The 12430-nt window shown below is 48.5% G+C and overlaps 2 protein-coding genes across 6 annotated transcripts in view; one reads left to right on the plus strand and one right to left on the minus strand.

Moving 5' to 3' along the window:
* The window catches only part of MACROD2 (mono-ADP ribosylhydrolase 2), a 1318211-nt gene extending 1311028 nt beyond the window's left edge, over positions 1 to 7183 (minus strand). Inside the window, exon 1 of the mRNA XM_073339564.2 lies at positions 6879 to 7183. Within this exon, the coding sequence (XP_073195665.1) occupies positions 6879 to 6924 (46 nt within the window). The 5' untranslated portion in view covers positions 6925 to 7183. The remainder of the gene's footprint in view (positions 1 to 6878) is intronic.
* A 1036-nt stretch (positions 7184 to 8219) lies between these two features.
* Positions 8220 to 12430, plus strand: part of SEL1L2 (SEL1L2 adaptor subunit of SYVN1 ubiquitin ligase) — a 73448-nt gene continuing 69237 nt past the window's right edge. For all 5 annotated transcript variants that reach the window (XM_073339557.2, XM_073339562.2, XM_073339559.2 and 2 more), the window contains exon 1: positions 8220 to 8580. In XM_073339557.2, coding sequence (XP_073195658.2) covers positions 8526 to 8580 — 55 coding nt within the window. In that variant the 5' untranslated portion in view covers positions 8220 to 8525. The remainder of the gene's footprint in view (positions 8581 to 12430) is intronic.

Below are 12430 nucleotides of genomic sequence, written 5' to 3' on the forward strand. Positions count from 1 at the left end.
GTACTGTGTTCCAGGAACAGCTTACGTAGTACCAGTTGCTTCGTATTCTTCTCCTCCTCTTTCTCTCTCTCTGCTGCTGCAGATGTTGTAGCCACATCAGCTGCTCAGTGGTTGAAAGCCAAAGCCACCCAATGCTGAGAACTCAACCAAATTGCAAGCAGTCTCTGTGTATTCATGATTGCCAGCACTGTGGAACAGAGCATTATTGCATCCAGGATGGCCGACAGAAATTCAACAAATGGTGCTAGCCCACCCAGAAAGAGTAATCACAGGACAGAGGGCAAGGAATCATGGGATTTTCAGAGTTTGGCCCCCAACTCCCAGAATTCTACTGGCTTCCACTATGTATTCCACAATGCACTGCAAACAAAGTGCCAGAATAAACACAGTTCAGCAATGAAGCAAAGGACCATGGGATAACCACCTGAAATGCCAAATCACACACACAAATCCCCTGTCACATGTACACAATCATGTGCATTGAAACAAGACACAGTTATCTCATTTGCACACTATTACTGCAGATTACATATTGCATACCAACTAGTACGCATCAACTCAGCACGAACTAAAATGCCTGTGTAGATAAGCCCTAAGATGTCCTCCGACTGGTAAGTTGATACACTGAACTACAATCTGACCTCCATTCTTTGGTTGCACACATCTTCCATTACCTTCTTGATGGAGGTTTTAGGTGCAGAGGTCTGTATCCTACAACTGTCCAAAACAACAGCCCATTACTTAAATGGTTTGTAAAAAGCAAACAAGACCCAGAGATAGAAAGGCTAGTTGTGATGAGTACACTCACTGCTGGGGACGCTCCTTTGTGGGTCATCTGGAAATCAGCTCGCATCTGGATTAGTACCCCTTCTCTCTCTCTCTCTCACCAGGACTCTGGGTGCTTTCTCTAGGACTCAGCCCTCCAACTATGTCACTGTATTGTCCCCCCTTTCAGGGTATCAAAATCTCACCAAACCAGCTGTCTGTATGGCACATTCAACAGTCCTGCACCACTTCCCAGTGACTAGTAGATGTATCTGGGTCCACCCGTTACTTCAGGTTCCATCCCAGAGGCCCTATACTCAGCAGCCAAGGACTACATGGTCTCAAACACTGCTGCTCTTTCCCTGAGCTTCTGCCTACTTTACTTTCCACTAACTTTCTGCCCTGCAACTCCTCTGGGTAAACCTCTTCATTAGGGACAAGATCCCACAGTTTTTGCTCCCCTTTGGGTTTCCTCCCACCCTCATCTCTGTGCCGAAAGAGTGACTGCAGATTCTGCCCCTGCAGCCTTTTTCTGTGGCCAACTTCCTGGCTTTACACCTTACCCAGCTTCTCCCAGAGCTGGGCTTCACCAGTAATCACCACCTCCACCAGCATCAGATAAATCGTGACCACCACCTGGGATGTTAGGTTCCTAACACCATCCCCTCCTTGTCATTTTCCATCCCCACCTCATTTATCCTCTTTCCTATTTTATTGAACAAAAGGCAAAAAGATAGCCTGGCTTAGACAGACAAGATAATTCCACTATTCGCAACCCTGCTGTAGTAAACCTGTGACCAGAAAGGGAAGCTAAAAGTAATGCCTAAAAACAGCTTGCTGTTGGTAGCTGTTTTCCAAGTCTTGCAGTGACGGATAAACCCATGTGCTTTCCCTGTACTTCTCTCACAGCTAGGTCGCAAGCAAGAGAGCATCAGAGACAAAAGCCACATTTCCTATTTTTGCTATTATTCTTACGGGAAATCATTTTGTTTTGTCTTAAAAGAAACAGGATTGGATTTATAACACCCTCACCTTAAAAAACGGACAATTCATATAATCTAAAGAGATCATCAAAACAGGGGTTTTCCCTTATTTAAAAAAAGGCTCTATACAGCTAAAGGAAGAGGGCAATTATTAAAATGAAAGCATTACTTCTTTAAGTTTCAAATGCTTTAATTGTTTTCCTTCTTTTTCTGTGGGTTTAACAAAAGACCGAGAATGTTTTTAGCGGTGATTGTAACAACTGTAATAAGTCAGCCGTAACGTGATGCAAAACCCCAGAATACACTTCACTGTTAAAACCTTTGTTATCCATTTCGTGTTGTATTAATATATTATCCTGAGATACCCACTTATCATGACAATATGCATTAGAAACACAGATTAGACCTTTGGTCCTCTCAGGATCCAGTGTTCTGTTGATCTCTATTAGTATCAGGCCCACATCCATCTGAGATTCCTATACTAGTATTCATGACATATTAACTGAGGATTCTGAAAGGCACGCATGACAACAAAGGGGAGGGGGCCAGAAGTGCCATCCCAGGTTCCTGAGTTTTAAAAACTTCAGTGGGTCTGCTACATCCAAATGAAAAGGAAGGGCTGCAGCTGCTATTCCAACCCACATGCCAAAGTCATATGGGTGACAGGAAAGGCAGATGATGAAATCTCAACCTCTGTGTATTCTATTAGCATAATAAATCCCAGTTTTGTGGGGGAAGCCACTTCATCTATATGAAATGTTATAATAAGATTGTTTAACCCCCTTTCTTCTTATTGCATTATATAAATTCTCTCTTCCATAAAAAGAAAGTGGCACAATACTGTGGAGCACACCAGTACTCTTGTATTCAAGTCTAGCCTCTGGCAGTCATTTTCCATATAAGCATAATTTGGGTATAGTAACAAGTGAACTACATAATACAAATTAAGTTTATCTAAAAGCATTTAGTTCACTTTCACATACAAGTATGTTTAACATTATCTGAAGCAGCCAAATGTTTTTTCCTTCTTGAGATCTTAGTCCAATATCATATCTGCTGCTCTTAGTCAAGGCCCAGGACTAGACAGACATGGGGAAGGAGTTACTCTCCATCTAAAAATTGTATTTTCAGATCCTGTTTGAGGCACATTGATTCAGCAGGATGGAGAGGCTGCTGCTGCTCAGATAGAAATTTCTATCACCTGAAAGATACCAGTCTTTACGGAGAATTTACAAAACTGTGAAGTCCAATAATCAAAGTTTGACTTCTCAGTATAAAAGGAGACTCCCTCTTATTCTAAAGATTTTTAGATTGCAATACATTTTTAAACCAACTTAACCTGGAGGATTGGAAAAAATACATAATGATTGTGTACCTTAATTGGACCTTTAGAAATAAAATAAAAAAATCAATGTCATTAGATTATTATTCAATAAAATTTCAATGTAATTCAATTGTTTAATCCTCAAGAACACAGAATACAAATATTTCACGTGTGCTACAGGTACTACTGAAAGATGAACCTGAAACTGCAGAGATCAATTGGTACTATAGACAACACTCAAAACTTCAGAGCTGCAGGACAGACAAGCAAACAGACTTCTACTGAATTTTAGTGAAAAGGGTACAAGTCAATTTGTTGCCTTTAAGGAACAAAATTCTTCTATATCTTTATTACTTGCAGGGCTTGAAACTTACTCGTGTGGAGCGGCGTAGTCCTAAACTATCAGTTTCTGTTAAAATTAAGCTCTCAGAAAAGTCTCTAATATCCATAGCTGTAAATATCACCTCTCAAATGTGAATCAATGAAGTGTTATTTTCCTTAGTTTGCAGAGAGCCGGCTCTTGTGTGAAATTGTAAGATCCAGGTAAAGAGTGAAACAGAAAGAAAAAAGGTCAATTTCAAACTGCTGCAGCTTGTGAATGCATACCAGCCACAGACAGGCACTGCAGGTATTCACCTGGTAGGAAGACAACCAGGGGAAAAAAAGAATCCAGAAGGTAGGCATCTACAATACAGACATTGCAATACTGACATTTAGTAATCAAATGAGAGACAGGGTGGATGAGGTAACATGTTTTATTGGACCAATTTCTGTTAGCAAAGGAAACAAGCTTTCGAGCTCCACAGAGCTCTTCTTCAGGTATGTAAGCTCAAAAGCTTGTCTCTTTCATCAACTCACCCACCCAGTCTCTCTCATATCCTCATATTCCAGGACCAACACAGCTACAAAAAGAGAGAGAGAGAGATTAATCAAGGCTTAAGGACATTTACTAGACATTAATGGACAGTCTCAATAGAAATGATGAAGTAGGAGCATCCCTCACCACCAAATCCCAGATATACAGTACACCCTTGATGAGAAGCTCCCCTGACAAATGCCAGAGGTAGAAAGGTGCTGAGATTCCTAATAGAATGCTGCTCATGCTTAGGAATCTTCTATCAACTTTGGTACAGTAATTGCCTGCAAATGTGAAGCCCCTATTTCTTCTCTCTGTTAGATGGGAGAAAGCATTCACAGTTTTAAGTTTTATAAACCTCTCCCCTCCTCACATGCCCCTAAGTAAACCAAGTGCATTCCATTAACATTTCTGCAGGAAGTTAGTATTGCTTGATCATATATTTAAGATACTGAATATTCATCAATAGAAGGGAGCTCAAAATTAAGAGTGCCCATCACAATTTGACTGTCATTTTATCCACTGCAAGTAGGAACAATAGCATCAGGCATGTAAGATAAAAATCTCAGCTCAGGAAAGTAGTTTTTGCCTGTAGAGCCCATGCCACATAAATAACTTCTTGTACATTTAAGTGAAACATAAAAAGTTGGGCTAGCCTCAGGCAGATTGATTATGTATTTGTTTTGCTCTCCCCCCCCCGTCTGCCCCCCCCCATATGGAGTTATGTTTAAGACTTAAGTCTTCTCTCTCAAGTAGCAGCTGTCCGTTATGTTCATGCAGCATCTAGCACAACAAGGCCCTGGCCTCCATGTACCACCTTACTGAGAATAAATTATAGGAATCCTATGGTAGAAGAAACAGCAACAACAAAATATGAGAAAGAGAACAATATTTTACATTGTCAGTCATACTTGTTTGCTGTTTAAGAGTGTAGTTTTTCATTTTATATGAACACTAAATAGAAGGTCAACATGAGTGTTTCCAGGATAAACAACTAAACTAATTTATATTAGAGGATATTGGTAACAGGATTTTGTACTGTTTCTATTATTCTGTGTATGTTTGGATTGTCTTCAAAACAGTCAATACAATAAGACCAAAATTGCAAGATCAGCTTGATGGCTATTCAGTGTTTGTGGACAAGTTGCTCTTTTTCCAATTAAGAAGGGGAAAAAAAACCCAAAACTCTCCTATGAGATTGATGACAGAGTTTTGAAGGTAGGATCCAGTTCTAAATGTCAGTTCCCTTACTAAAAGGGAAACATTTTTCACAGGAGGGAGCTCAGCTGTTTTCTACAATGAAGATTTCACTTAGCTGCTATTGCAAGGTTCATGCCAAGAAGATCAATAAGTTTTATTTAAGCTGCTATCCGTGTTCAATAGTTAAACACAACAATAAAAAGTCATGCAACTTAAAGTGGTGGAGTTATGTTTGGATTAAACACTTCATTTAGTATCTTATATAATTTTATTTCTCACCTACCTGAAACATACCAATCTTTCATATGACTAACTTTACAGCAGTAGAATCAGTTTTAGTTTTATCTTTTTACATACACTGTATGGAATGTTTACTTTTTCTACCAAGTAGTTTATAGAGGAAATATTTCACCTATATTTTTCCAATTTAACACCTTTTTCTCTTCTTCCATTTTAAATGGCCTCAAAATCAAAACTAGCATTTGATCAAAATAAGTTTGTGAGATTTAAAGTTATATTTGGTTTCAAAATGTTTCCTTCAGTTAGAGCCATTTAAGTGTTTAGTTTGCCATTTAGTATCCCTCTCTTTTCCCTCCAACCTCCCCCAGCTACTTTAAAAAAAAAATTATTGCGCTTTTGGGCACTTGAACTTGTTTCAGATTTCTCTCTCTATTCTATGTCTGTTTTGTGATAAGTAGCATTGCAGATGTGTTTTCCTGCCTAGATCTAGCAAATAAAAGGGGTAAGGGTAGCAAGAAACACTCTACTTTTATTCATGTTTTTCCCCCTAGTAGCACACAGTTATCTGACATGTCATCCCTATGTAAAAAAAACAAGGAAACAAGCTTTGTTGTAAGCACATAAAATACAAATATTTGTTTATGCTGATTGGCATAGCCTCTTTGGAGAAAGATCAGGTTTGAATAAGGGTCTAAGAAGGGAGAGAATCCACAGTCATGTAAAGGAAAAGAGAGGGACAGAAAGAATGCAAGGAAAAGGAGAAGTCACATACAAGAAAAGGGTGATTGATTGAGAAAGATAGCCAAAATATATCAAAGAAAAGAAAGGAGGCTCATGGCTAGACTGACACACACAGGGGTGGCTGGAGAAGAGAAACACTGGGAGTAAAGACACATACCCCAGAGAAAGGTGCAGCACAGAGAAAAGTGGAGGGGGGGGGAATGACCCATAAACAGGGGTACTGGAACAATGTTTATAGTGGGGGTGCTGCTGATGGAAACCATGTATTGTTGTTACTACTTCAAACCAGGGGGTGGGGAAGCATCCCCAGCACCCCTACCCACACATGGTGGAAGAGGATTGAGAAATTCAAGGCATAAGAGCAACTAGGGAGCTCACACCTCAGAGCCACGGAGGCGGGGGGTAGCTCAAAACCCAGGAGAACCATTCACCGAGTACAGCAAGGCGGGGTTGAGACCCTGTCCCACCGAGATAGCAGCAGGGGGACGGGGGAGGAGAAGACGAAGGGCCACTCTGCCCCCCCACGAGAAGGATCGTGGGGCCAGAGGACCTACCAGCTGCCCTACTGGGGCGGGGGGAGGGTTACGCTGCCCAGCAGGAGGACAAGGGGGTCGGCACCTTGGCCCACTAGGCAAGGAGGACAGACAAGAGGTAGGGCTGAGGGGAAGCGAGTACCTCCCGCACCGGGCGGGCAGGGAGAGGGGCTCCCCACCCGGCGGGGAGATGGGGTGCCCTGCCCGGCGGAGACCGGGCTGCGAGGGGCTGGTACCTTTCTCCTCCTTCCAGAGCTTTTTCCGCTTGTTGCTGGGGTACATGGTGCTGTGGCTGGCGGCGGCTTTGAGCTGCACGTTCCCCAGGCTCACCGGAGATGGGAGGGTGGAGCGTCGCTGACCCGGCGGCCGTCCCCTGCGTCCCCCTGCACGGCTCGCTCCTGCCCAGCGGCTCACAGCGCCTGTCAACTGGGTCACGCCTCGCTCGAACCCGACACCCCCGCAGCGCCCGCCTCCCACCCCGCGGCCCGTTGGCTCCGGCAGCCGCCGCTCATCAGCCCCCGCCCCACCGGGCCGCTCGCAGCACACGGGCTCCGGCGCCGCGGCCGAGGGGAGGGGCCTTAAAGGGACAGGCCGGGGGCAGCGCCGGGCACACGAGTGAGCTCAGGCCATGGTGGACTCTCTCGCCGCGGGGTGATTCCCTCCTTGCGGGCAAGGCGTGCGGGAGCCGGGCGACTCTGAGGCGTCGCCATCCATCCAGAGGGGATCGGGGTGGGTCCCCTCTCTGTGTGTGTGTGGTGGGGGAGGGAAACACTCGGGTGGCTCCCTCCATGGGGGAGCAGTAGGGAGGTGCCTCTTCTTTCCAGCGAAGGACAAGGGAGAGGCCCTCCCTTTCCCCAAGCGCCCTTCTTTATGGGGAGGGGGGCTCCCTTGCTGCCCGTAAGGGGGGGGTCGCTTGACTGCTATGTGGGGGTGCCCCCGGCGTACAGTCTCCCCAGCCCCCGGGGGAAGAGGCTTCTCTGCACAGCTGTTTCGTGACGAATCTCCTTCCTCCCCCATTCGGCGGCACATCTCAGCCCTTTCTCCCCCCACCCCAGCCCGCGGCCGCCTGTGCTTAGGTGCGACACGTTGCTCACAGCCGGGAGGAGATGCCGTGTAACATCCCTCCCTGGCCTGTTGCTGCGGCCCCAGGTGTGGCTGTGAGAGGGGAGGATCCTGCCTCTCCTTCGCTGAGTCGCGCTCGCGTGCCAAGGGCCCGCGTGCAGCTTGTCCCTGCCCCCCCCCCACCGGAGGAGGGCGGGAAGAGGCCACAGCAATTGACACGCACCCGAGCCCGACGGGAAGCAGCTCTGGGTCGAGAGCGAGCAGGCTGGGCTCTGGGAGGAGGGGGTCCGACCCAAAACACACCGGGGTTACGGATTGCGGCTTCCACCCCACCTGCTGCGGCGGCCCGGCTCCTCCCCTCGCAGGGCAAGGGGCGTCCTGCAGGCAGCTCCCTGGCACCCCCCCGCGGCCCCGGTGCCTTCCCGCCCGCCCTCCTTCCCTCAGCCCCTTCGGTTAGAACGCGTGAACTGACACTTCACTTCCGGGTGGAAGGTCAGACGGGCCGGAAGGCGGGGATTGCCCGCTCGGTGGCAAACGGTTGCTAAGTAACCGCTTCAGGGCCGAGCCTGCGCTGCGGACGGGCAGGCGCCCGTTTAGCCCGCAGGGGGGGAGTGGATGAACTTGGCCCTTTGAGGTGGCCGCGGCCATCAGTGCCTGCTGCCCGGGAGGTGGGGGCCTGTCCCTGCCCGGGGTGTGTGGAAGAGGGGTCTGTGGGAGCCCGTCCCTGCCCTGAAGCTGGGGGCGGGGGCAGGTGGAGGTTGCGGCCCCTGCCCCATGTGCGGCCGCTGCGGGAGCGTTACAGCAGCCGGAGCTGCTCTGCGATGAAGGCTGTGAGCGTGGCGCCGCTGCTGCTGGCTCTCCTGGTCTCGGTGCACAGTAGGTATCTGACACTGCACGACAGCAGCTCTTCCTTCCTTGAAGCCGGGGTGAGCAAGCGACTTGATGTGCGAAAACAAGTAGGCACTTCCAAAATGACTCATGATTGTTGGTGCCTCACACCTGGGTGCCCAACCTCCGGCACCACTCAAGGGTTTGGTTTTCCTGAGGGCACCTACTGTTCAGCCCTTGTGAAAAATCAAGCCTCTTCTCTCCCGTTGGGCACCTACCATCACTTTTGAAAATTTCGAGTTTGAAAATACACTTCGTGGTTGGTTAGATTTCTGGTTCTTGTGCACGGGGACTGTAGTTTCCGACCCTGTGGGTATGTCTACACTACGGAACAAGGTCGAATTTATAGAAGTCGGTTTTTTAGAAATCGGTTTTATATATTCGAGTGTGTGTGTCCCCACAGAAAATGCTCTAAGTGCATTAAGTGCATTAACTCGGCGGAGCGCTTCCACAGTACCGAGGCAAGCGTCGACTTCCGGAGCGTTGCACTGTGGGTAGCTATCCCACAGTTCCCGTAGTCTCCGCTGCCCATTGGAATTCTGGGTTGAGATCCCAATGCCTGATGGGGCTAAAACATTGTCGCGGGTGGTTCTGGGTACGTATCGTCAGGCCCCCGTTCCCTCCCTACCTCCATGAAAGCAAGGGCAGACAATCATTTCGCGCCTTTTTTCCTGAGTTACCTGTGCAGACGCCATACCACGGCAAGCATGGAGCCCGCTCAGGTAACTGTCACCCTATGTCTCCTGGGTGCTGGCAGACGCGGTACAGCTTTGCTACACAGTAGCAGCAACCCCTTGCCTTGTGGCAGCAGACGGTACAGTACTACTGGTAGCCGTCAACGTCATGTCCGAGGTGCTCCTGGCCACGTCAGCTGGGAGCGCCTGGGCAGACATGGGCGCAGGGACTAAATTTGGAGTGACTTGACCAGGTAATTCTCTTTAGTCCTGCAGTCAGTCCTATTGAACCGTCTTATGGTGAGCGGGCAGGCGATACGGACTGCTAGCAGTCGTACTGTACCATCTTCTGCCAGACAGGCAAGAGATGAAGATGGCTAGCAGTCGTACTGTACCATCTTCTGCCGAGCAGCCATGAGATGTGGATGGCATGCAGTCCTTCTGCACTGTCTGCTGCCAGCCAAAGATGTAAAAGACAGATGGAGTGGGTCAGAACAAGAAATAGACCAGATTTGTTTTGTACTCATTTGCCTCCTCCCCTGTCTAGGGGACTCATTCCTCTAGATCACACTGCAGTCACTCACAGAGAAGCTGCAGCGAGGTAAATCTAGCCATGTATCAATCAGAGGCCAGGCTAACCTCCTTGTTCCAATAAGAACGATAACTTAGGTGCACCATTTCTTATTGGAACCCTCTGTGCAGTCCTGCCTGAAATACTCCTTGATGTACAGGCACCCCCTTTGTTGATTTTAGCTCCCTGAAGCCAACCCTGTAAGCCGTGTCGTCAGTCGCCCCTCCCTCCGTCAGAGCAACGGCAGACAATCGTTCCGCGCCTTTTTTCTGTGCGGACGCCATACCAAGGCAAGCATGGAGGCCACTCAGCTCACTTGGGCAATTAGGAGCACATTAAACACCACACGCATTATCCAGCAGTATATGCAGCACCAGAACCTGGCAAAGCGATACCGGGCGAGGAGGCGACGTCAGCGCGGTCACGTGAGTGATCAGGACATGGACACAGATTTCTCTGAAAGCATGGGCCCTGCCAATGCATGCATCATGGTGCTAATGGGGCAGGTTCATGCTGTGGAACACCGATTCTGGGCTTGGGAAACAAGCACAGACTGGTGGGACCGCATAGTGTTGCAGGTCTGGGACGATTCCCAGTGGCTGCGAAACTTTCGCATGCGTAAGGGCACTTTCATGGAACTTTGTGACTTGCTTTCCCCTGCCCTGAAGCGCATGAATACCAAGATGAGAGCAGCCCTCACAGTTGAGAAGCGAGTGGCGATAGCCCTGTGGAAGCTTGCAACGCCAGACAGCTACCGGTCAGTTGGGAATCAATTTGGAGTGGGCAAATCTACTGTGATGCAAGTAGCCCACGCAATCAAAGATCTGCTGATATCAAGGGTAGTGACCCTGGGAAATGTGCAGGTCATAGTGGATGGCTTTGCTGCAATGGGATTCCCTAACTGTGGTGGGGCTATAGACGGAACCCATATCCCTATCTTGGCACCGGAGCACCAAGCCGCCGAGTACATAAACCGCAAGGGGTACTTTTCGATAGTGCTGCAAGCTCTGGTGGATCACAAGGGATGTTTCACCAACATCAACGTGGGATGGCCGGGAAAGGTGTAGGACGCTCGCATCTTCAGGAACTCTGGTCTGTTTCAAAAGCTGCAGGAAGTGACTTTATTCCCAGACCAGAAAATAACTGTTGGGGATGTTGAAATGCCTATATGTATCCTTGGGGACCCAGCCTACCCCTTAATGCCATGGCTCATGAAGCCGTACACAGGCAGCCTGGACAGTAGTCAGGAGCTGTTCAACTACAGGCTGAGCAAGTGCAGAATGTTGGTAGAATGTGCATTTGGACGTTTAAAGGCGCGCTGGTGCAGTTTACTGACTCGCTTAGACCTCAGCGAAACCAATATTCCCACTGTTATTACTGCTTGCTGTGTGCTCCACAATATCTGTGAGAGTAAGGGGGAGACGTTTATGGCGGGGTGGGAGGTTGAGGCAAATCGCCTGGCTGCTGGTTACGCACAGCCAGACACCACGGCGGTTAGAAGAGCACAGGAGGGCGCGGTACGCATCAGAGAAGCTTTGAAAACCAGTTTCATGACTGGCCAGGCTATGGTGTGAAAGTTCTCTTTGTTTCTCCTTGATGAAAGCCCCCGCCCCTTGGTTCACTCTACTTCCCTGTAAGCTAACCACCCGCCCCTCCTCCCTTCAATCACCGCTTGCAGAGGCAATAAAGTCATTGCTGCTTCACAGTCATGCATTCTTTATTCAATTACACAAATAGGGGGATGACTACCAAGGTAGCCCAGGAGGGGTGGTGGAGGAGGGAAGGAAAATGCCACACAGCACTTTAAAAGTTTACAACTTTAAAATTTATTGAATGCCAGCCTTCTTTTTTTGGGGGCAATCCTCTGTGGTGGAGTGGCTGGTTGGCCGGAGGCCCCCCCCACCGCATTCTTGGGCGTCTGGGTGTGGAGGCTATGGAACTTGGGGAGGAGGGCGGTTGGTTACAGAGGGGCTGCAGTGGCAGTCTGTGCTCCAGCTGCCTTTGCTGCAGCTCAACCATACACTGGAGCATACTGGTTTGGTCCTGCAGCAGCCTCAGCATTGAATCCTGCCTCCTCTCATCACGCTGCCGCCACATTTGAGCTTCAGCCCTGTCTTCAGCCCGCCACTTACTCTCTTCAGCCCGCCACCTCTCCTCCCGGTCATTTTGTGCTTTCCTGCACTCTGACATGATTTGCCTCCACGCATTCGTCTGTGCTCTGTCAGTGTGGGAGGACAGCATGAGCTCGGAGAACATTTCATCGCGAGTGCGTTTTTTTTTCTTTCTAAGCTTCACTAGCCTCTGGGAAGGAGAAGATCCTGTGATCATTGAAACACATGCAGCTGGTGGAGAAAAAAAAAGGGACAGCGGTATTTAAAAAGACACATTTTATAAAACAGTCGCTACACTCTTTCAGGGTAAACCTTGCTGTTAACATTACATACATAGCACATGTGCTTTCGTTACAAGGTCGCATTTTGCCTCCTCCCACTGCGTGACTACCCCCTCAACCTTCCCCCCTCCCTGTGGCTAACAGCGGGGAACATTTCTGTTTAGCCACAGGCAAACAGCCCAGCAGGAATGGGCTCCTCTG

Source organism: Lepidochelys kempii, chromosome 3 (assembly GCF_965140285.1).
Source record: "Lepidochelys kempii isolate rLepKem1 chromosome 3, rLepKem1.hap1, whole genome shotgun sequence".
Classification (NCBI taxonomy): Eukaryota; Metazoa; Chordata; order Testudines; family Cheloniidae; genus Lepidochelys; species Lepidochelys kempii.